This window comes from Suncus etruscus, chromosome 15, assembly GCF_024139225.1.
Source record: "Suncus etruscus isolate mSunEtr1 chromosome 15, mSunEtr1.pri.cur, whole genome shotgun sequence".
NCBI classification, from domain to species: Eukaryota; Metazoa; Chordata; class Mammalia; order Eulipotyphla; family Soricidae; genus Suncus; species Suncus etruscus.
In genome coordinates, this window is record NC_064862.1 from 41,285,799 (window position 1) to 41,311,095 (window position 25,297).

At 40.9% G+C, this 25,297-nt stretch overlaps 1 protein-coding gene and 1 pseudogene across 1 annotated transcript in view; both read left to right on the forward strand.

Annotated features, from left to right (window-relative positions):
- The window catches only part of B3GALNT2 (beta-1,3-N-acetylgalactosaminyltransferase 2), a 50,205-nt gene that overhangs the window by 5,429 nt on the left and 19,479 nt on the right, over nucleotides 1-25,297 (forward strand). The window contains exons 2-7 of the mRNA XM_049789001.1: nucleotides 1,527-1,674; nucleotides 7,190-7,290; nucleotides 13,157-13,350; nucleotides 15,173-15,268; nucleotides 17,542-17,652; nucleotides 22,079-22,157. Of these exons, the coding sequence (XP_049644958.1) occupies nucleotides 1,527-1,674; nucleotides 7,190-7,290; nucleotides 13,157-13,350; nucleotides 15,173-15,268; nucleotides 17,542-17,652; nucleotides 22,079-22,157 (729 nt within the window). The remainder of the gene's footprint in view (nucleotides 1-1,526; nucleotides 1,675-7,189; nucleotides 7,291-13,156; nucleotides 13,351-15,172; nucleotides 15,269-17,541; nucleotides 17,653-22,078; nucleotides 22,158-25,297) is intronic.
- On the forward strand, nucleotides 16,953-17,075 carry LOC126031878 (uncharacterized; annotated as a pseudogene).

The window sequence follows — 25,297 nt, forward strand, 5'->3', positions numbered from 1 at the left end:
AATTGCCACACAATACATCCTGCGGTATTTATGTGTGCTGTCAGTTGCCCTCAAAAACTACCAGATTTAGGGGCCGGAGCAATAGCACAGCGTTTGCCTTGCACATGGCTGACTGAGAGCAGACCTGGGTTCTATCCCTATATGGTCCCTCAAGCAGGAGTGATTTCTGAGTGCAGAGCCAGGAGTAACCAAGTGTCACGGGTATGGCCCAACACCCCCCCCCCCCAAATACCAGATTTACACTCTTGCCAGCAGTTTAAGAGAGAAGTTGTTAACTTTTAAATCACTAACTATATTTATTAGTTTGGAATTTTCTGTGAATTTCAAAAGAAAAAAAAATCACTGAAATAATTTAGTGATTGTGCAGCAGGTAAGGTACTTGGCTGCCATGCACATGGCCAACCTGAGTTTGATCCCTGGTCTTCGAACCCCTTCAGAAGTGATTTCTGAGTGCATATTCAGGAATAGCACTGCTGGGTGTTGCCTTAAAACCAAAACAAACAAGCAAAACCATTTAACACTAAATTACTAACTAGTATTTTTGTTGATTCAGATCTTGAAATTGAGTTAGGGGTAAAAGAGCAGAGTGAAAAATTCAGGTGAGGGAATGGAGAGATACTATTGTGAGTAGGTCACTTACCTTGCACTTGCCTGATCTGGGTTTCATCCCTACCATTCTAGTGACCCCTGAGCATTGCCAGGTATGGCCCCAACATCTCTTCTCCCTTGCCTGCCAAAAGTGACATCTGAGTGCAGAACTCATAAGTAACCCTTGAACACAGCCAGGTGTGACCCAAAAATCAAAACATTAGAAAGAAAAAAGTCTAGGGCCAGAGAGATAGAATAGAGGTAGGGCGTTTGCCTTGCATGCAGAAGGACGATGGTTCGAATCCTAGCATCCCATGTGGTCCCCAGAGCCCGCCAGGAGCAATTTCTGAGTAAATATCAGGAGTAAAACCTGAGTGCTGCCAGGTATGACCCAAAAACTGAAGGAAAAAAAAGAAAAAAAATGTCTTAACTGCCAACTGTTTTGTCATTTGTGCCACATTCAGTGCCTTTCTAAATCACTTTTTTTTTTATCATAAATGTCTTTTTATTTTGAAGAATTTATACACACCTGTGAGTATGTGTACATATGGACTTATACTGGGTTTGATACCCAACAACATATATGGTTCCATGAACACCAGGAGTGATCCCTGCGGATCAACCAGGAGTATTGCTGGGTGTGGTATGCACTAAAAAACAAACAAAAACCAACTAAATTTGTTTTTTGTGTTTTCCTACAAATATGGACATAAAATTATTTTATTTGAGGGTGGGATTTGGCCCACACTCAGCAATGCTGGCTCAGTACCAGATTCACTCCTAATGTTGCTCAGGGGTCTGTGGTACTGGGGATTAACCCTGGCAAAGAATGTACTATTGAGCTATTTATCTGTTCCCACAGTATCTTTATATTGCATATCAACTTAGCATAGTAATGGAGACATGTCAGTTCATATTTATTTTTGCTTTTTTTCTAGATCAGTTGACCTCATTTCCTCAGTGGAAATCTGATCATTATGATGTGGTAGTTGGAGTCTTGTCAGCTCGCAATAACCATGAACTTCGAAATGTAATAAGAAGCACCTGGCTGAAGCATTTAGCACAACATCCAACATTAAGTAAACGGTAGGATTTCTGGATTCACTCCTTTATTTGCTAAGTAATCATTATGATGAAACTCATTGATACTGAGAGAAGTTAATTCAGACTTATGACCACCTCCTGGGAGAAATGGCTATTTCACTTTGCTTTTCTGCCTTCAAAATAGGCCCTTAAGGTAAATTTAATAAAGGTTTCAAGCCAGAAGATAGTTGGAAGAGAACATATTCATTGATAATAATAGTTTTTTAATAGCTGCCTAGTTTTTTTATTATTACTAGTTATCATATTTAGAAGTTAAATTTATGTATTGCTTTGGTTTAGAATAGCAATTTTTGGAAGAATTACAGTAGATATCAACGTAGACATGTTTGTATCCTAGTTTTTCACTAGCTTTTACATAAATATACATTTTTTTTCCAGTTCTCTTCTATTGTTTAGTTTTGTGATCTGCCATGTGTATATGCCCTACTCTTTTCTTTTTTTTTTGGGGGGGGGCCACACCCGGCGGTGCTCAGGGGTTACTCCTGGCTGTCTGCTCAGAAATAACTCCTGGCAGGCACGGGGTAACATGTGGGATTCGAACCAACTACCTTTGGTCCTGGATCGGCTGCTTGCAAGGCAAACGCCGCTGTGCTATCTCTCCGGGCCCAACCCTACTCTTTTCTACTCTTTTTTTTTTTCTGTATCCTTCTAGTACAGAAATTGGGTAGTAAGCACATAATGTATTAACTTTAAATAAGTCTGTGATTGCTTAGGAACTTATTCTTCTGAGTGAGAGTATTCTCTGTTGATTATGTAGTGAGAGGATAATAGAATAGGCTTTTAATTATGTTGAGACAAATAAGCTTAAAGACCCTATCAGGGTTGCATTAAATGGACATGTTTCTTTATTTTCTTTTTGGCAGAAAGGGCAGGGCTTGCATAGGAGAGCTCAGAACTCAGAGAATTTGGTGCTGTTTGGGTCATGAGGGTTACACCCAGCTGTCCTTAGGGACCATGCAATATGGGGGATTGAACATGGGGCTTCTGCATGCCATATATGCTCCATCCCTTTGAACTATCCAAATTGTCACATCATTTTTTTGTTGTTATTTTCGAGACACATCTAGCAGTGCTCCAGGCTTATTCCTGGCTCTGTTCTGAGGAATAACTCCTGGTGGAGCTTGTGGAACCATATGAGGTGCTGGAAGTTAAGCCAGGTCAGCTGAGTGTAAGGCAAACACCTTCCTTGCTTATCTCTTCAGTCCCAGCTGGCACATTAGTTTACAGGTGAATTGTAGTGAGTTTTCTTGTCACTAAGAGTGAACATTTATATATATATATATATATAGATTTCCTATCACTCATAATAGTTTTCATTTCTTTTAAAAATAAGGGTTTTTTTGGCTGGAGAAAGTACAGTGAGTGGGTAGGGCACTTGCTTTGCATGAGGCTGACTTGAGTTTAATTACTGACATTCCGTATGGTGTCCAAGTACCCCTACGAGTAATTCCTGAGCACACAACTAGGAGTAATCCCTCAGCACCATCAAGTGTGATTTAAACACCACCCCCACCCCCAGATTTTTTTTTAAATAATAAAATATGGGGCTAACAGACAGGGCATTTGCCTTGCACGACACTGGCCAGGTTCAATCTCCGGCATCCTGAGCACCACCAGGAGTAACTCCTGAGATGCACAAACAGAAGCCCTGAGCACAGCCAGGTGTAGTCCAAGAGGCAAAAAAAATAAATACTTTTTTAAGTTTCTTTAGTTCATATTGCAATTATAATAGAACCTATTACTTAGCAAATGAAAGCCTCATAGTTCAGACCACTTCCAAAACTTACTTTCCTTTACTCTTCCCACCTGAGAAATAATGGCCCCTCTCTGTTAGTTGCTCTTGGTGCTTTTATTGTAAATTGAGTTTTACAGAATTTTTTCAACATAACCATGGAAATTAAATTTGGGTGTTACATGAAATTTAAGGTTTTATTATACTCATAGGCCCTAGATAGGATATATTATAAGTACAGTAAACCCAGCATAGGAATTACTTGACTCACCATTCAAGGAGCAAGTTTATCTAAGAAGGGGACTTGAGAGAAATGGAGGACTTGTGGGCAAGTGCCTTTCTTGGGAGTCAAAGTGAAGTACCGTATTTTCCAACGTATAAGACGACCCCCTAATTTTACAGTTAAAACATATGTTTAGGCCTATATTTGCTAAGACAGAATGTTCCTGTGCTGCAACTGTATCTTCCACAGTGAGCCAATCACAACAAGTAAAGGTTCAGAGATTATACTGTAATAGAATTCCTCTCTGACTCTGGCCAATCTGAGCAGGCTTTTTACAGTGTAGATTCTGGTACAGAACACTGTATAATTTGCATGCATAAAAAGCCTGCTTGGATTGGCTGAGTTAGAGAGGCGGTCCGAGCAGCCTGGCAGTGATTGGTACAGGATCGAGTTGGAAAATTTGTTTTGTGGCAATATTCAGACAATTTTTGTTTAGCGACATATTGAAACATTTTTCAGGATATACTCGGCGTATAAGACGACCCCCGATTTTCGGTTGACTTTATTGTTTCAAAACTCGTCTTATACGCCGGAAAATACGGTATACAGACTAAAAATCTGAGGGATTTTATTGTTGTACTTGAATGTTACTACTTCATAGGAGAGAGTGCGAGGGGACCACCTTTAACACATGGGCTCACCTGGTCAACAGTGCGATGCTCACAGTTGTATGGAAATGGTGAGGCATCAGAAAAATAAAACGTCTTTATTTATTTATTTATTTTTTGGTTTGAGTCTACACCCAGCTCAGGGCTACTCCTAGCTTTTTGCCCACATCAGCCCCTGTAAGACCTTGCCTGCTATACTGTCGCTCCAGCACAAGATTTTTAAGTTATTTAATGTTTTTAGTGTTATTTTGATTGTTCATTATCACAGATGCCACATCCAACTGCATACCTTGAAGCTACCTTTAGTTTATATACAGAACTTTGATTTCTTTCCACCTTTGTACCAACATCCTGGAATACCATATTCATAACTTGTATTTGGATTTTTTTTTTTTTTTTTGGTTTTTGGGCCACACCCGTTTGACGCTCAGGGGTTACTCCTGGCTATGTGCTCAGAAATCCCCCCTGGCGGGGGCCGGGCGGTGGCGCTGGAGGTAAGGTGCCTGCCTTGCCTGCGCTAGCCTAGGATGGACCGCGGTTCGATCCCCTGGCGTCCCATATGGTCCCCCAAGAAGCCAGGAGCAACTTCTGAGCGCATAGCCAGGAGTAACCCCTGAGCGTCACAGGGTGTGGCCCAAAAACCAAAAAAAAAAAAAAAAAAAAAAAGAAATCCCCCCCTGGCTTGGGGGGACCATATGGGACGCCGGGGGATCGAACCCACGGTCCTTCCTTGGCTAGCGCTTGCAAGGCAGACACCTTACCTCCAGCGCCACCTACCCGGCCCCTTGTATTTGGATTATTACAAAACTCTACTTATCTGATTTTCCTACGTTCACCTTTTATCTTCTGTATTTCCTTTTCCCTGCAGCGGCCAGTTATTTATTTACTTAATTAATTTAACAATGCTGGATATCATTTTATATGCAGAATATGTACTATTTTTTAACACATAATTCTTTTAATTTTTTTTCTTTTTTTAATTGCTGTATTTAAACAATGTTTTGAGGTACAATTATTTTTATTCGAACTGGAGAAGTTACAGCAAACTGATCATAAAGAATCTGAAAAATTAAGTCCCTACTGCTACTTTTTTTAACCAGCTTTGTGACATCTATTTATAATAGTTAGAAGTTAACATTAATTCCAGTTGGATCTTAGAAAAATGAATCTGTAAAATAACTATACAACTTCAAGATTAAATTATTTGGGCCCGGAGAGATAGCACAGTGGTGTTTGCCTTGCAAGCAGCCGATCTAGGACCAAAGGTGGTTGGTTTGATTCCCGGTGTCCCATATGGTCCCCCATGCCTGCCAGGAGCTATTTCTGAGCAGACAGCCAGGAGTAACCCCTGAGCACTGCTGGGTGTGACCCAAAAACCAAAAAAAAAAAAAAAATTTAAATTATTTATTCTTGAAGAAAAGTCATTTGCAACTCTTTTGTTTTATTTTGAGGCCTCCCTGCAGAACAAGGAGCCACCAGAGCTAAAATTGGCTGTGCTGGGTAGGCCATGAGGTGCTAGGGACTGAACCTGAATATCTGTATTGCAGAGATGAGCTCTGGCCCTTTGTGCTGTCTGCTAGCTCTGGCATTCACTCTTTAAAAAATAATAATATGTCCTTTCCAGGGTCAGAGAGGCAGTACAATGGGTACGGTGTTTGCCTTGCAGGGAGCTGACGTGAGTTCAATTCCCACAACCCCATATGGTCCCCTGATCACTGCTAGGAATTATTCCTGAGCATAGAACAAGGAGTAAACCCTGAGCACTGGAACCTCCTCTCTCCAATAACCTTAAAAAATTAAATAAAATAGGGCCTTTCTGACAGTGGTATGGGCCCCTGGGCATTCACTTTTACTGGACAAATGGGATGAAAGCCCATGACTTCAACTGAACAGGGCTTCAGAAAGAAAGAGGGGGTATATGTTAAGGATATGAGCACTTTTATTTATTTATTTATTTTTGGTTTTTGTTTTTTTTGGGGGGGGGGGTTCACACCTGGTGGTGTTCAGGAGTTAATCCTGGCTCTGCACGCAGAAATCGCTCCTGGCAGGCTCAAGGGATCATATAGGATGCCGTGATTTGAATAGCCATTTGGCTGCATGCAAGGCAAACGCCCCACCGCTGTGCTATCTCTCTGGCCCCATGAGCACTTTTAAATCATAGAGAAATCTAGGAGGTTGAAGAGTATCTGCTGATATAGCTCTGCAGATCAGTGGTTGCCTCCGTGGTACAATACTCAGTGGAGATGGTGGGTATTGAAACTAAAATGATGGTTATAGAAAAGAAGTGGGAAATGATAAGCTAAATTCTATAATTTTAGTTAATTCCTATGGTGAAGTAGTACTTTGTGTGGGGACAAGGAAGGAAAGTAGAAGCTTGGTACTACAATATAAATCAGAAATTATGTGAGGGCTTCATTATATTTTTATCACATAGATAACAAGCAGGTTATAGTTAACCACTGATACAAGACAGATCTAAGAAATGAAAGAGCCTCCTTTTATGTAGAAGGGCCAATCTTAAGCAAAAGGGCCATCTTCTAGAAAAGAAGAAGACAGTATTTTTGAAGAGGCATATGTTTTTAGGTATGGGTATGAGAAGTTGACTTTACTATTATTGGCTTTTAAGTGGTTATGACCATTTGCTAATAACAAGCAGAACATTGTATTGAACTGAGGACTTGCTCCTAAATCATCTGGATGACGTGCAGCCTTCGGTTTGCTTGCTCTCCTGCTTGGCTAGACCAAAATAATAAAATGAGATCAATCCTAATAAATATTTGTATCTCAAAGTAAAATCTCTGAAATGGGCATTGGGAAATGTGCATTTACAAGGTGAAGATCAGTAACTGATGTTAATGCCAACACGTTTCTCAGTGTGCTTGTGAAGTTCATCATAGGTGCGCATGGCTGTGCAGTGCCTGTGGAAGATAGGGAAGATCCATATTCTTGCAAACTACTCAACATCACAAATCCAGGTAAGTCTCCTTTATCCTCGACCGTGTGACTACCATTTATTTACAAGTATAATTTTGAGAAGTTCCTGTGCAGAGTACTGTGTGGTCTGTTTTGATTAGACTAAAATGGATCTTTCACTCAAATTTTTCTCATCCTTTTGACAGATTAATAATTCCAGTAGATTCATTAGAGAGATAGATGATTTCAGGATACAGCAGAATTTTTTTTTCTGTATTATTTAGATGCATCTAGAAATTCCTCTTGAACAATAAATCCTAAAGTACTAAATTTCAAAATATTAGGAAACTTCCTAGTTCACCAGCCTATTTATGTTAATGCAAATATTAATACAAATATTGCTAATATGTGTTAATTTGTGTTAACACAAATATTGTAAATGAACTTTCTCTTAGAATTATTGCCTATACGAAAGTAAAAGAAATAGTAAAAAATTAAAATACAAGTGATATACTTTATACCTTACCAAATCTCACCAAATCAATGTTGAACATTTTGTTGAAGAATAGGTGGATTTAGATTTTCTTTTACCAGGGAACTGATAATGTTCTACTTATCTTTCTTCTAAGAAAATTAGATTTCTCTAAATCTTAAATGTCCTGATGATAAGTTTCAATATTTTAAATTTGTCAAATATATGTAATTTTGTATACCTCAATTTTATAAAAAGTGATGGTCTAGTAATTAAGAGTATGGAGTCTGGCATCCATCTCCAGGGCTTCCAGTCTTGGCTCTACTGTTTTCTATCACTTTCTCTGTTCTTATCTCTTTGTGTCTCTTTTTTCTTTTTTTTTTTTTTTTTGGTTTTTTGGGCCACACCCGGCGGTGCTCAGGGGTTACTCCTGGCTGTCTGCTCAGAAATAGCTCCTGGCAGGCACGGGGGACCATATGGGACACTGGGATTCGAACCAACCACCTTTGGTCCTGGATCGGCTGCTTGCAAGGCAAACGCCGCTGTGCTATCTCTCCGGGCCCTTGTGTCTCATTTTTATAATAATTTTAAAATGTAAAATTATTTACCCTCTGATGTCAGACAGGTAATATGGGGCTTAAGTCACTTGCCTTGCATCCCTTTTACCCTGGTTTGAATTTCCAACACCACATACAGTCCCCTGTGCATTGTAAGGGGTCACTCCTGAGTGCAGATTAAGGAATAAACTTTGGGCATTGCTGGGTGTGACTCAACACCCACACCAAAAAATAAAAATACTTCATAGGGATAGTCATAAAGAGATGGTTATAAAGGTGAAATAAATTGTTGCATTAAAAATATTTAATATTACTTCTGGGATGTCACAGATGCTTAATAGTTAAAGAACCTCCCCCCCCCCTTTTTTTTTTTTTTGGTTTTTGGGCCATACCCGATGGTGCTCCAGGGTTATTCCTGGCTGTCTGCTCAGAAATAGCTCCTGGCAGGCACGGGGGACCATATGGGACACCGGGATTCAAAACAACCACCTTTGGTCCTGGATCGGCTACTTGCAAGGCAAACGCCGCTGTGCTATCTCTCCGGGCCCCTTTTATAAAATTGCATTAGTTTTTTTTTTTAAATATAATTTTTATTTTGATCATAGTGTCTTACATATTGTTGACAATAACATTTTAGGTACATATTTACATAAAATCAGGGGGGATTCCCATCCCCAAATTGCCCTCCCTACCCCTCCGTTTTTGTCCTACCTCCCATTTCCTCTTCCCTCACCCCCAGGGCGTCTAGAATATGTGGTCCCATCTGTATCCAACCCACTACTTAGTAGTCTTGCACCTGTTTGGTCTTGATGCCTCCCTTATCTCCCCCTCTAACTGTAGGCAGGACTAGCTAGTTCAAGTTGCGTGGTTTTGCCTGAAAAGGAGGAGATAAATAAACTGGGGTAAGAGTCTAATACTCCCAAAATGGGTGGAATCCTTCTAGAGGCTCTCATCATCAATTAGTTTTTTTAAGTAAATTGAACAGTATTTTTAGAAAGAAGCAGATGCTTCTTTCTTAGGATAACTATTTATTTTATTAATGTTATAAGCACAATTTTGTATATAACTTATTCTAGGGAGATTTTATTTTTTCTTTTTCGGGGGAGGAGGTCCACACCCAGCTGTGTTCAGAGCTTACTCCTGGCTCTTTGCTCAAGGGAGTCAATATGATTCTAGGAATTGAACTCTGGTATCAAATGTTGCAAGGCAAGCGCCCTACCTGCTGTACTATTTCTTAGGCCTGTTGAAAGGGCTTTTAGCTTTCATTTTAGAACCCAAAAGGACCATCTATAAACCCAGTAATATGTTATATTGCCGATGGTATAAGAGTAGCCTAGATCAGTGGTCGGCAACCTGCGGCTTGCGAGCCACATGTGGCTCTTTACACTTTTAATTTGGCTCTTCTGTGTGCCGGGCAGCCACTCCAGGAGTCAGGACTCTGCTCCTAGCCTCTGTCAGTGCGTGCCCTGTGTGGCTCTCAAAATAAATTTTAATCGTGGTTTTGGCAAGATTTGGCTCAGTTGAAAAAAAAGGTTGCTGACCATGGCCTAGATCAAATAACAACACAGTTCAGTTTCAGGTGCCAGAGATAATATGGAAGATAAGGTACTTATTTTGCATGCAGAGGACCCATCACACAAAATATCTGCCATACCTTGCCAGGTGTAACCTCTTGAGTGTAGTCAGGGTAAGCCATAAGAATATTTGGGTGTGTCCCCCCCTTCAAAAAGGAAAAAAGAAATATAGATTCAAACCAGTTTTTTTTTTTTTTTGGTGGTTTTTGTTTTTGGGTTACACCCAGGAGTGCTCAGGGGTTATTCCTGGCTCCATGCTCAGAAATTGCTCCTGGCAGGCACGGGGGACCATATGGGATGCTGGGATTCAAACCGATGACCTTCTGCATGAAAGGCAAACACCTTACCTCCATACTATCTCTCCAGCCCCTCAAACCAGATTTTTTTTAAGTTCATTTGTGGATTTCACTATTTCAAGTGCTACGTCATCAGTAGTAGTTTTCCAGTAATTAGAAAAAAAACTTTTTGTATGGGGGCCAGAGCAGTGGCAAAGGCATAAGGTGTCTGCCTTGCGTGCACTAACCTAGTTTCGATCCCCTGGTGTCCCCAAGCCAGGAGTGATTTCTGAGCACATAGCCAGGAGTAACCCCTGAGCATCACTAGGTGTGGCCCAAAACCCAAAACCAAGACAAAACAAAAACAAAAATTTTCGTATGGATAATACCTATGATACAGATTTTTTTTAAAAAGGCACAGCCAAACTATAATCAAATTAATACCAAGTGTGGGGCCTGAGTGGTATGGCGCAGCAGAAAGGACGTTAGCCTTGCATGCGACCAACCCAGGTTCGATTCCCGGCATCCCATATGGTCCCCCAAGCCTTCCAGGAATAATTTTTGAGCACAGAGCCAGAAGTAATCCCTGAATGCTTCTGGTTTGGCAAAAAAAAAAAAAAAGCCTACATTCTTTTTTAATGATACAAAAGGCATTTGGCCTTCTTGTTTATTGTTGGGCCACATCCAGTGGTGCTCAGGGTTTACTCCTGGCCATGCATTCAAGGGTTTACACCTGGCAGGCTCAGAGAACCATATGGCATGCTGAGGATTGAATCCATTTGGCCATGTGCAAGGTAAATGCCCTACCCACTGAAATATTGCTCCATCTGGGCATTTAGATTCATTTCAAAACATTAAGATCATATGATACTCTGGATAAGTAATTTTTTAGGGGCTTGGGGGAGCACCGAGGGTATGGTTTTGGGCTTAGGGTCACTCCTGATGGTACTCAGGAATGAATCAGGGCTGGCCACATACAAAGCAAATGCCTGACATTTTGATTATTAGAATTAGTGAAGCAGCAGGATTTGTAGGTAGCTTGAGTTCAAGATCCATTTTTTTTCAGTGAAAAGATAATTATCCTCAGACATGTTTCTGCTTTGAATATTTTTTATTTACTGAGAATATTAAGGAGAAAAAACATCGGTAATTTACAATGGAGTCTGGACTTTAGCCAATGTTTGCTCAACAGATGCCAAAATCATTTTCTCCTCTATGTCCCTTTCTGCTCACATTTATAATTGGGCAGGAGCCATCAATTCTATCTAATCACATTTTATTGATTATCTACTAAGTATAAAATAGCATTCTAGGAACTCTAAAATCAATGTAAATTATTTTTGAGATGTGAGAATTTTAATTTATCTAAAAATTAGTGTAATGGGAATATACTGTTAGTAATATATTTTGTAAATATGTATATATAAATGTCTCACATGGGATGGTATGATCAGCAAAGTTGGAAAACAACATTTTAAAGAAATAAAAACAATTTTTTAAACTTGCTTAATTGATTGGTTTAGGGGCCACAACCAGTTGTGCTTAGGGGTTACTCCTGGCTCTGCACTCAGAAATCACCCCTGGCAGGCTGGGGACCATATGGGATGCCAGGAATCGAACCAGTTTCCCCCCACCCCCAAGGTTGGCAGATGCAAGGCAAACACCCTATCACAGTACTATCTCTCCGGCCCCAGAAATATAAATTTTTTTTTTTTTTTTGGTTTTTGGGCCACACCCAGCGATGCTCAGAGGTTACTCCTGGCTGTCTGCTCAGAAATAGCTCCTGGCAGGCACGGGGGACCATATGGGACACCGGGATTCGAACCAACCACCTTTGGTCCTGGATCGGCTGCTTGCAAGGCAAACGCCGCTGTGCTATCTCTCCAGGCCCAGAAATATAAATTTTTATTTTATATTTTTTAGTGTTTGGCAATACTCAGCGATGTTCAGAATTTACTCCTGGCTCTGCACTCAGGATTTTCTCCTGGTTGTGCCTGGAGCATCATATGGGATGCCAGGGATCGAACCTGACTTGGGCACATGCAAGACAAGTACTTGACCCTTTGCACTATTTCTGCAGCCCCTACACACACAAAAAAATTGATACAATGTTTTTATTTGGGGGCCAACCTGGTGATGCTCTCATGAATCACTCTTGTTGGTGCTTGGGGGACCATATGGGATGCCGGGAATTGAACCTGAGTTGCTTATGTGCAAGGCAAGCTTTCTACCCACTGAACTGTCACTCTGGCCCCTGATATATTGTAAAATAAGTTTTTAAGTCCAAGGGGTTAGCTCAAATACAAATCCTGCATGTGTGAGGCCTTGAGTTTGAACCCCAGCACTTGGTTGGTGTCCTCAGCAGCCTACGCCTGAGCAGCACCTTATCACCTGTCCAAGCACCAAACTGTCAGTCCTTCATTGTTGGAGAGGCCTCTCCCTCTAAAATAATAAAGATATGATGTATTATTCCTCAAAGTGGCACTGATTTCTCAACCATATTAACTGCTCTATGTGATCTCTCATGATTGATTTGTGGTCATTGAAAAAAATTATTTGAAATAGGTCGTATTTGGCTCTGACTTAAACAGCTGTGGAGAGATATAGAGGAGCTCTGAATTTGAAGTCACCTAATCTAGGTTTGATTGCCAGCTCTCAGTTCTGTGACTTTGGACAAATTACTCGTATATTTCTGGGTTTCTGTTTCTTTATCTGTAACTGGAAATAAGGGCTCAGCCAAACAATAGTTCTGAAGATAGAAGTCATATGGGACATGCTCACTTAAGATTCTTCAAATAGGGCCCGAGAGATAGCACAACGGCATTTGCCTTGCAAGCAGCCGATCCAGGACCAAAGGTGGTTGGTTCGAATCATGGTGTCCCATATGGTCCCCCGTGCCTTCCAGGAGCTATTTCTGAGCAGACAGCCAGGAGTAACCCCTGAGCACTGCTGGGTGTGGCCCAAAAACCAAAAATAAAATAAAATAAAAAATAAAAAAATATTACAGAATATTTTATTATATAAAGCTTACTTTTTTATTCATTCCTCAGTTCTGAATCAGGAAATTGAAGCATTCAGTCTTTCTGAAGATACTTCATCAGGGCTTTCTGAGGACCGAGTTGTCAGTGTGAGCTTCAGAGTTCTCTACCCAATTGTCATTACCAGTCTTGGAGTGTTTTCTGATGCTAATAATGTGGGTTTCCAGAGGAACATTACTGTCAAACTTTATCAGGCAGAACAGGAGGTATGCACTGTTTTGTACATATTTTTCTCATTTTCTATTTCAGTAATAGCATTTTTTCCTCATGGCATATAACATGTTGGTTTAATATAATTATATCTTTTTGGGAGATTTCTACCATTTTACTTATTGGATTGCTATAATATTTTGTTGGTTTGGGAAGAAAATACCAGTGAATAAATGTGTTCTGTCTATAAAAGAAGTTGGACCAGTTCTTAGCCTAATATTCTTAAAGTCTAAAGAGTTTCAGGAGCTAAAGTGATAGTTCCTGACCCAGGTTCTATCCAGCATCCCATATGGTACCCTGAGCACCATTGGTTGTGGTCAAAAAAAAACCCAAACAAACAATAAAGGATAAAAATCTTAAGAGTTCCAAAAGTTGTAATGAATATAAAAACTTAGTATTTTTGGTGTAAAACAATAGTACTTCTTCCTATTCTAAAGGTTTCTCACTGTAATACAAAGCTAACACAGCTGCTTTAGGTTTTTTGTTTTTCTTTGTTTTTGTTTTTGTAGTAAGGATTTAGAGGAGGGCAGGAGAAATAGCATGGAGGTAAGGCATGCTTCTGCCTCTCATACAGAAGGACGATGTTTCAAATCCCAGCATCCCACATGGTCCCCCGAGCCTGCCAGGAGTGGTTTCTGAGTGTAGAGCCAGGAGTAACCCCTGAGCGCTGCTGGGTATGACCCAAAAACAAACAAACAAACAAACAAACAAAAAAAGAATTTAGAGGAAATAAAATTTTAAACCAGTTCCTGTTATTTGGGGAGTCTGATTTGGGCAGAGTGTATTTAAAGGAGTAAAGCAAGAAATTATATTTGGAAAGATGTTTCTGGGTCACTGTAGGAAGGAATTTTTTTTTGTTGTTGTTGTTGTTGTTTTGGTTTTGGGGCCACACCAGGGGTTACTCCTGGCACTGCACTCAGAAATCGCTTCTGGCAGGCTCAGGATCATATGGGATGCCGAGGATTGAACCCGGGTCCATCCGGGTTGGCCACATGCAAGTTAAATGCCCTATGGCTGTGCTATCACTCAGGCCCAAACCCTTTTTTAACGGCTTAATTTAATACTACCTCATACTTCCTCTAATATTTCTTACACTAAGGTTTGCTTTTGTTTAGTTTAAAAAAATTATATATTATATGACTTAATACCCCCATTGTGAAAGCTTTTATACATTTTCTTTTACCGAAGTATTGTTCCATAATCTCATTAGCCATGTAGTTGTAACAATCTAAAATAAATATTTATTTTCTGCCAGCCAAGGGGACAGACTTGGGATATGGGTAAGAATGAGAGGACAGTGGTAGAGGGATTGTTATACTGGTGGTAAGAATGGTGTTGAACATTAAAGGCCAGAAACAACTATATTATGAACAACTTTGTAAACCCTGGTGTTAAAATAAAGTAATAAAATAAGGTATCAGTACCTATCATGAAATGAAATGAAATGAATTACCTGCTATGTAAATTACATAAATATTTTAGAATTTCTTGACAAATTTGATGATCTTAAATGGTTTTACTTAAACATGATTACTCAGTTACATGTAAAGTGCAGCATGACCTGAGTAGTCACGGTTTGAACCATGGAGAATTTAACTGATGAGAGATTTATAGCTCGTTACCTGCTCTGCATTGTTGGGCCTTAGCACTGAATTGCTGATTGGTATTCCAGTAGTCAAGATATCTCCTGCGCCTCCTGAGCACCATTTGGGCCCCTCCCAGCCCACTTTTTCACCACCACACACGAAAAAGGTCTCATGTGGAATATCTAATATAAAGTATTTCTTCTTGTCTTCCCTCTCCCCTCCCCAATTGTAGGAGGCCCTCTTTATTGCTCGTTTTAGTCCTCCGAGCTGTGGCGTGCAGGTGAACAAGTTGTGGTACAAGCCTGTGGAGCAGTTCATCTTACCAGAGGTACAGGAGACAATCTATGGGGGCAATCTTTCATAGCATGGGTATGTGCATTCAAAGGCAGGCGCTGGATGTTTTATGGCCCTGGACTGCTCTCCAAAGTGGTAGAGGATGCTACCAACTGTACCTGTGATGTAATGTATAGCACTCCATCAGAGAGAGCTTCCCAATGCCTCCAGTGTGGCGTTAGAGCCACACTTCTTGATAGGCCTTGCATATTATTGTGCTCTGTGAAGTGGAGAACTACATGATTGTTTTCATGACAAATTATAATATAATACTGTTAATCAGAGTAAATGGTGTGAATTGACATACTAGACGCAGACTATTTGAGTAAATCAGTCACACTTATCTAAAGCCTGGGCTTGGGAACAGTGCAAGCAGGATAATGGTAGAGATCAGCCCATGTCCAAGATAAATAAAAGTTCTGTAAGTCTGAAATATAATTCTCAACCCAGGTTTGCTCTAAGCAAGTCTGAGATATATGTTGGAGACTCTGTGCTGCAAGGAGGCTGACAACTGCCCTCATCAGCCATGGCGTTAAGTTCCACTATGGTTGTAAAGTTTTACACAGTTTAAGATGAACAGATCATTCATTCAGTAACCTTGAGTGCTCCAGGCTATTTTATTTATTTATTTATTTACTTATTTTTGGTTTTTGGGCCACATCTGGTGACGCTCAGGGTTACTCATGGCTATATGCTCAGAAGTCGCTCCTGGCTTGGGGGACCATATGGGATGCCGGGGAGTTGAACCGTGGTCCCTCGGCTAGCGCTGGCAAGGCAGACACTTACCTCTAGCGCCACCACACCAGCCCCTCCAGGCTATTTTTAATGTTATCTGAGGACATTTCTTTTTTATTTTTTATTTATTTATTTATTTTTTTTTTGTGGTTTTTGGGTCACATCCGGCAGTGCTCAGGGTTTTTTCCTGGCTCCATGCTCAGAAATTGCTCCTGGCATGCATGGGGGACCATATGGGACTCTGGGATTCGAACCGATGACCTTAAACGCCTTACCTCCATGCTATCTCTCCAGCCCCATCTGAGGACATTTCTAAAACTCAGTACTATGGAACCACAATAAAAGGGTATTTCCCAGTCATGTCTGACCAGCTAGAGTTTATCCTGAAATATTAAATATCTGAGATATGATGTGGAAAGGGGTCAATTGAGTAGTTCTACTGACTAACCCAGAAAATGTTGTGGCCAGACCGATAGCACAGTGGTAGGGCGTTTGCCTTGCACGCAACTAAGCCAGGACAGACCTCAGTTCGATCCCCCGGGGTCTCATATGGTCCCCCAAGCCAGGAGCAATTCCAGGTTTGGCCCAAAAAAAAACAAACAAAGAAAAATACAACAGCAATAAAAATGCAGAATAGGTACAGTGAACAGGATGCTTGCCTTGCACACAGCCAACCCTAGTTCAATCTACAGGTTCCATCCCTGGTGTCACCAGGAGTGATCCCTAAGTGAAGAGCCAGGAGTAAGTCCTGAGCACTGCTGGGTATGGCCCCCAAACAAATAAAACATAGAAAGCAAACCAGTAGGGAAAAAACATACTTTTACATCAAAACTTAGCTTACTCGTAGGCTTTTGATAACATTCAAATGTCTGACAGTAGAAATGCAGACATTCAATGGTATTTTGTACACACATTTAAAAAATTATGTCTTGTTTTATTTTTCCACAACTTCATTCTCTTAACTGCCTGATGTTGCAGAAGTGGGGGAACCAGGTTTACTAAAATAACTGCAGTGATAAAATGTATCGACTTCAGATGCAACTGAGGTTGTCTATTCTAGGACAGTAAAAGAATTGGGGGGATGTTTTGTTTTAATTAATGGTTGTAACAGTTGCATAAATAAATTCTTTTTCCACACTAAGAAATGTAAGATTATTTATATATTCTTTATAATTTTTTTTTCAGGCCTACCTGGAAAAAAAATTCAAAAATAGATACCAGAATATAAGCAATAGTGTATTTGGGATGTGACATAAACTTTTTTTTTTAACTTTTTTTTGTTGTTGTTTTTCGGGCCACACCCGTTTGATGCTCAGGGGTTACTCCTGGCTAAGCGCTCAGAAATTGCCCCTGGCTTGGGGGACCATATGGGACGCCAGGGGATCGAACTGCGGTCCTTCCTTGGCTAGCACTTGCAAGGCAGACACCTTACCTCTAGCGCCACCTCGCCGGCCCCGTGACATAAACTTTTTAACTGCTATATCTTAGAAATAATTTTTTCTTTTCTCTTTAAAAACTTGTCTTTCTACAAAGAGCTTTGAAGGTACCATTGTGTGGGAGAGCCAAGATCTCCAAGGCCTGCTGTCAAGAAATCTCCACCAAGTGACAGTAAATGATGGAGGTGGAGTTCTCAGAGTCATTACAGTAAGCCAACCTTAAAGGTTATATAGCATATGTTAGCATATATTTGGTTTCTACACTAACCCTGGCAGTATGAAACACTGAATATTTTGTGTAAAGGGGTTGGGTGTTTATTGTCTGAACCCGTCATGAATAACTTTATCATTCATGGTTACTAAAAAATCAGAGAGAAAATATAAGCAAACCTTGTAGAACCTCCATCCCAATAAACTCAAGGCTTCAAGGCTTCCATGATATTTAAGCTCCAGCAAATAGGGCTGCCTTCAGATATGTGCATTTTAAAAAGTATGATATTTTTACAAATAAGTTAACATATATGGGGGGTGTTGGGCCACACCCAGCAGTGCTCAGGGGTTACTCCTGGCTCTGCACTCAGAAATCACTACTGGCAACCTTGGGGGACCATCTGGCATTCTAGATCTAATCCTGGTCAGTTGTGTTCTAGGCGAACACCCTACCACTGTGTTATTGCCCCAGCTCTAAGTTACCATACTTTAAGAACACTTTCTCAAAGCTGGAGAGAGTACAGAGTGCAAAGAGAGTACAGAGTGATCCCTGTTCACATAGGCAGGAATAAGCCTGAAAACCAAACTAAATGAACACTTAGGAGGACTCAGAAAACCTTGATAGTAATGTGTCAGTTAGACTACTATATAGGATAAGTCCTGAGAAATATGGGCAAGGGACCTTCGGACAATGGTGGTGGGAAGCAGACAACAAGATGGAGGATATGGTGCTGGAATAGTTCATGTTTGAAATCTTTCTAATAGCGGTTTGTAAACCATTGTGCCCAAAATTAAAAATTAAAAACAAAAGACGGAACCAGAGAGATAGCATGGAGATAAGACATTTGTCTTGCATGCAGAAGGATGATGGTTCGAATCCCCACATCCCATATGGTCTTTCAAGCCCGCCAGGAGTGATTTCTTTTTTTTTTTTTTTTTTTTTTTTGGGTTTTTTTTTTTTTTTTTTTTTTTGGGTCACACCTGGCAGTGCTCAGGGGTTATTCCTGGCTCCAGGCTCAGAAATTGCTCCTGGCAGGCACAGGGGACCATATGGGGCGCCGGGATTCGAACCAATGACCTCCTGCATGAAAGGCAAACGCCTTACCTCCATGCTATCTCTCCGGCCCCTAGGAGTGATTTCTGAGCATAGAGCCAGAAGTAACCCCTGAGCGCTGCTGGGTATGACCCCAAAACGAAAAAAATAAAAATAAAAACAAAAGAGTTGGAAAATAAGATTGTTTTCATCATGCTTGTAATTATGTTGCTAAAATATTTTATAAAAAAAAAGATTGCTCATGCATGTAAAAAAAAGATTTTTTTCCTTTCATTTATATTACAGAGATCTGCCTTGTGTTCTCTGTTTCAAATTTGCTTCAAATTCAAAAGATTAACAGAGCAACAGCACAGTGGGTAGGGTGTTTGCCTTGCACGTGACTGACTTAGGTTCTATTCTCAACATCCCAGGAGTAACCACTGAACCAGCCCCTGAGTGCCTCCAGGTGTGGTCCCAAAACCAAAATAAATAAATAATTTGACAGACCAGAAAGAGCTCAACAGTACTTGCTTTCCACGCAAGAAACCTAAGTTTAATCATGACTTGTGGTTTTTGCCCCTTCCTTTCCCTTCCCTTTCCTTACCATCATCATTTACTGTCACTTGGAGATTTCTTGGTATGGTCCAAAAGCAAACAAGTTTGGCAGATAAATTTTTCAAAATTTATATAGGATTATTAAAAGTGTGTAGGGGCCAGAGTGGTGGTGCAGCAGTAGGGCATTTGCCTTGTCGAACAGACCACAGTTCGATCCCCTGGTGTCCCATATGGTTCCCCAAGCCAGGAGCGATTTCTAAGCACATAGCCAGGAGTAGCCCCTGAGCATCACCGGGTGTGGCCCAAAAATCCCCTCAAAATGTGTAAGCAATTGTAAAGAGATGAACTTTAAATAAGTGGCGAATGTAGTGGTGATAGACCTAATCTTTCTTTCTTCTTTGTGGAGGAGGAAGGTCCACACCTGGCCATGATCATAATTTACTCTAGACTGGACCAATGCTCAGGGGTCAAACTTGACAGGTTTGCGGGACCATTTAGGTTGCCGGGGATTGAGCTCGGGTTGGCCATGTGAAAGCTAACAACCTACCCATTGGACTATCTTTTCTTATCTGTCATTCTTAATGCTCTGGTCCAGGGGTCCTCAAACTTTTTAAATAGGGGGCCAGTTCACTGTCCCTCAGACCATTGGAGGGTCTGACTATAGTAAAAACAAAACTTATGAACGAATTCTTATGCACACTGCATATATCTTATTTTGCAATGAAGAAATAAAACAGACATAAATACAATATGCCCGCGGGCCATAGTTTGAGGACCACTGCGTCTGGTCTAATGACTAGAAATTTCTGGCATTTAAATTCACAAGCTTAGTATATTTTCACTAAAAAAAATAGTCTTAAGGTATGTTTTTATTAAAAGAAATCGATCCTTATTCACTTAAATTATTTCCTTAACTTGAAATCAATAATATGCAGTAGTACACTGTTATAGAATTGGCCACCAATAGTAAACCAGGTATTAGTGGTGGGCAAAATAAGCCTGATTCTTTCACAGTTAAGTCCACTAAAACTTACAGTTCAGTAATGAGAAAAGCCTTAAACAAATAGGTCCCCAAATTAATGTAAATTTGCTAAACTAACTTAACTATAGGGTATATTTAGGGTAATCTCATATTATAAAATGTTATAAATATAAAGTAATTCTAAAATATCTTTTAGGGTTTTTAAATGAAATTTGGTTATCTTTTTTTTTTTTTTTTTTGTCAGGGGAGTGTTTTGGACCCAGCGCAGCTCAGGGGTTACTCTTGGCTTTGCGCAGAAATTACTCCTGGCAGGCTCTGGGGACCATATGGGATGCCGAGAATCAAATGGGGTCCATCCGGGTTGGACTTTCAAGACAAACGCCCTACTGCTGTGCTATTTTTCCAGCCCCAGTTATCTTTTTCTTAATTGTATTTTAAAACAAGTGTTTTTTAATATTATGCTTCACTTTGAATTATGAAACTTTAAAATATCTGTAATGGACTAGAATTCTGTGAGCAGGTTACAAAAAAAATTATTTTTACTTGTGACTCAAGATTTTATGAGGAAAAAGTAGGGTGTTTTTGGGTTTTTTGGTTTTTGTGTCACACCCGGCAGCACTCGGGCTACTCCTGGCTCTACACTCAGAAATCACTCCTGGCAGGGTCAGGGGACCATATGGATCACCAGGATTTGAACCACCATCCTTCTGCATGCAAGGCAAATGCCCCACCTCCATGCTATCTCTCTGGCCCAAAAGTAGGTTTTTTTGAGGGCAAAATGTTCAAGTAATAAAAGAGGTAACTTAGTTGCTTATTCTAAGACATTCTTTATACATAATGCTTTTCATCTATAATCTGTAAGGTGGAAAGTTTTTCTTTCTTTTTTTGGAAAGTTTTTCGAAATCTTGTTCCCTTACAAGCAAGTGAATCAGAAATGTATCCAAAATAAAAGTCATGCTGTGTCTATTTAGGTAGATGTTAATGAGCAAACAGTGATACTATTATCAAGTTTTAAATGATCCAAAGAAAACACAGAGTGGCCAGGAGTATATGTAACTCAGTGATAAAGTATGTGATTCACGTGTATAAACTCCTGGTTTTGATTCTGACACTCTTAAGTAAAGTCTGTTTTGGGACCAGAGAGATTGTACAGGGGTTGTTAAGGCACTTGCCTTGCATGTAGCTGACACCAACCAGTTCAGTTACCATCACCATATATGGTCCCCCGAGTGACTCCTAAGCACAGAGCCAGAGTAATCCTTTAGTACTGAGGAATACTGACCCAACTCCACCCACAGTTTTAAAATAGACAAGGTCAGGGAGCTAGCTCATATTTTTCCTCTATGTGGAGCCTTATATTCAGTTTTCAATACTGCAATGTTCCCTGAGCATCACTGGTACTGTTTGCCACATACCAAAATGAGAGCAGCCTGTTAATACAGTTGGGGGTGGACCCATCCTCCCCCCAAAATATTCTTGGGCTAGAGAGAACAGTGTAAACACTGTACTTAAGGCACTTAACTTACATGCAACTGACCCTGGTTCACTCATCCATATGATCCCTTGAGCATCACTGCCCCTTCTCTCATCACCCCGCCCCCTCCTGAAAACCTTTCCCCACCACCACCACCAAGAGAGAATTTGAGTTCTGAACCCTGTGTAGACTACTGTATAGACCTGATCATCAATACTGTCATTATAGAACAAAAATATTGATCAAATTCTGACAGTGACACTAGCATCTTAGGTGAATTTATCTGCTGTGGAGTTATATTGTGCTTTTCTGCAAGTAAATTTTGATCTATAAAAAAATGTATTCTTAGCAGTAAAACTGAGTACTTGTATTCATTTCAGGCTGGAGAGGGTGCATTGCCTCATGAATTCATGGAAGGCGTGGAGGGAGTTGCAGGTGGCTTTATTTATACTATTCAGGGTAAGTCAATAGGTTGAAAGTTGAAAAATATACTGAATCTCTGGGGTTAGAGCAATGGCACAGCAGATAAGGCTCTTGCCTTGCATACAGCCAACCTGGGTTCAATCCCCAGCATCCAGTATGGTCTCCTAAGCCTGCCATGAGTGGTTCCTTGAGCGCAGCCAGGAATAACCCCTGAGCACCACAGGTGTGGCCCAAAAATTGAAAAAGAAAAAGAAAAATATACTGAATATGATGTACCTAATCTTAATCTGCGTTTTGATATAATAAAAAGTGCTTTTATCTCTTTATTTTGGGGTCATAAACAGTATCATTAGGCTCGGGAAATAGGCCAAAGGCTTGGAGGCTCCAGGAGGATCCTGAATGCCAGGGATACTGTGTTCTAACCCTGCTGCTGACTACAAGTACTGCTGTGGTGACTCGAAGCACTGCCAGGCCCTCAGACTGACCCATCAGGAGTGGCCCCTGAATTCCCTAGTGGGAAGTTGCCCCTGCACTCCCCCAAGAATAGCTTTAATGTATTTAAGCTACGTAGTTTCCAACATATTCAAAATTTTGCAATAATTCCCTTCAGAAATTTCTGTATTCCATAAAGAAACCTTGTATCCACTAACAGTCACGTTGTCCCCTCCACCCACCCACTCACTCACCTCTACTGTGTCTTCTGCCTTTTCTGGAGTCTTGATCCTATTACAATGATTCGTGTCTGTTCTTTATACCAATACTATACTGTGATGATTATGAAGATCTGGTTTGGTTTTATTTGAGGGAGGCTTCTCAAGGGGTTCTCAGGAGCCCCTGACGCTATTCCCAGTGATTCTTGGCCAACTAGGCCAGCAGTCACGGTCAGGTCAGGACTTGAGAGCACAATGCTGCTTAAGCTCTGTGGTACTAGGAAGTAAGCAGGCCCCTCTGACAGTGCTTGGGGGTCTCCAGGGCTGCAGGAGCTGTGTGATGCTAGAATCAAATTGAGGTCAGTTACATGCAAGGTATCTATCTGCCTTAAGTGCAATAGTTTTTCTCACTGGCCTGGTTATGTAAATTTGTACTAAGATTTGAATTCAGGAGTTGTGAGTCTTCCAGCCTTTGTCATTGTTTTGGCTATTCTGGGTCCCTCGCATTGTTTTTTTTAAGAATAAGCTTGTCGGGGCCGGAGAGATAAAGCACAGTGGTAGGGTGTTTGCCTTGCAAGTAGCCGGCATCCCTTATGGTCATATGGTCCCCCGTGCCTGCCAGGAGTGATTTCTGAGTGCAGAGCCAGGAGTAACCTTGAGCGCCACCGGGCGTGACCCAAAAACCAAAAAAGAATAAGCTTGTTGGGGGTTACACGGGAGGTGTGAGACCCATTTAGTCACATGAGCACTGCCATGGGTCATTCTTGAGTAGCATTGGGTGGCCCTAGAAGCAAAACAAGAAAAAGAAGAGGAAAGAAGAAAGGAAGGAAGGGAGAGACAAAAAGAAAGAGAGGGAAGGTGGAAGGGAAGAGAGGAATGAAGGAAAGAAGGAAGGTATTAATGAATTGTTGCCTGATACTCCAAGTTCAGTCCTGGAACCACATAACCATGGAGCATCACTGGATGTGGTCCTGGTGGCTCCTAGTTCTGCTGAGCCTAAGTATTGGACTGTGTTCCACAGACTAGTTGCGTATGACTGAGTGATCCCTGAGCCCTGCTTAGGAGGCCCAGAAATAAAAAGTAAATTAATGAATAAGTAGATTCAGCTTGCTTATTTCCTGCAGGAATGCTATAAGGGATTTGGATAAAGTGGCACTGAATCTGCAGATCATTTGGGGGAGAATTAATATATTAAGTTTCTGATTTATGGACATGGGATATCTGTCATGTAGGTATTATAAATTCATTCTGTTGGGGCTGGAGAACTGGAGTACAGCACAACGGATAGGGTTTTCCCTGTGCATAGCCAACCTGAATTCGATCTTTAGAATCTCATGTGGTCCCCTGAGCACCATGAGTAATTCCTGAATGCAGAGCCAGGAGTAATCCATGAGCATTGCCAAGTGTAGCCTAAAACGAAAACAAAAACAAAACAATTTTTATTTAAAGATGTTTGGGGATTTTTTTTTTTTTTTGGTGGGGGCCACATCCAGTGACGCTCAGATTACTCCTGGCTATGTGTTCAGAAATCGCATCTGGCTTGGGGGACCATATGGGACTCCAGAGGATCGAACCGAGGTCTGTCCTGGGTCAGCCACGTGTAGAGCAAACGCCCTACTGCTGAGCTATTGCTCCAGCCTGATTTTAATAGTATATCATTTGTTGCATTCTAAAAGTTATTTTCTTTGAAGATTTTTTTTCTTTTTTTTTTTTTTGGTTTTGGGATCACACCCGGCAGCACTCAGGGGGTTACTCCTGGCTCTACACTCAGAAATCGCTCCTGGCAGACTCGGGGGACCATATGGGATGCCAGGATTTGAACTACCATCCTTCTGCTTGCTAGGCAAACACCTTACCTCCATACTATCTCTCTAGCCCCCCTAAAAGTTATTTTCTATTAGCCTAAACTGCAACCTTGCTGAATTCATTACTTTTTTGTTTTGTAGGCCTCTCTTGGCAGTAGTTAGGACTTACTTCTGGCTCTGCATCTAGGGATCATCACTCCTGGCAGGGTTCCAGTAACCATATGTGGTGCCAGGGATCAGCCACATGCAAGGCGAATACCCTAACCATTGTGCTATTGCTCCTGTTCTAACTTCTTTCTTTCCAATCTAGATCTTCCTTCCTTCCTCCTTCCTGTCTTCCCTCCATGTTTGGTTCCTTTTCTTAGAGGGGAAATATCCCCTCTTTCATTGGAAAATTAACTTAAAAATTACTCTTTTAGGCCACAGTGATAGTACAGCTGGTAGGGCATGTGCTTTGAATTCAGCCAACCTGGGTTCTAGCCCCAGTATCCCATATGATCACTTGAGTCTGTCTGGAGTGATTCCTGGGTACAGATCCAGGTTGTAACCCTGAGCACTGCTGGGTATGGGGTATGGATCTGATCAAGTGTCTGCCTTTTCTTTGTTATTTGTGAGGTCTCAGGTTTGATCTCTGTTCCAGCCTTTATAGCACTTAGCTTTATCACCTAGATATAGCTCTGGTGGCTCCCGGCATCACCAGACCTAAGCATAGTGACCAGGC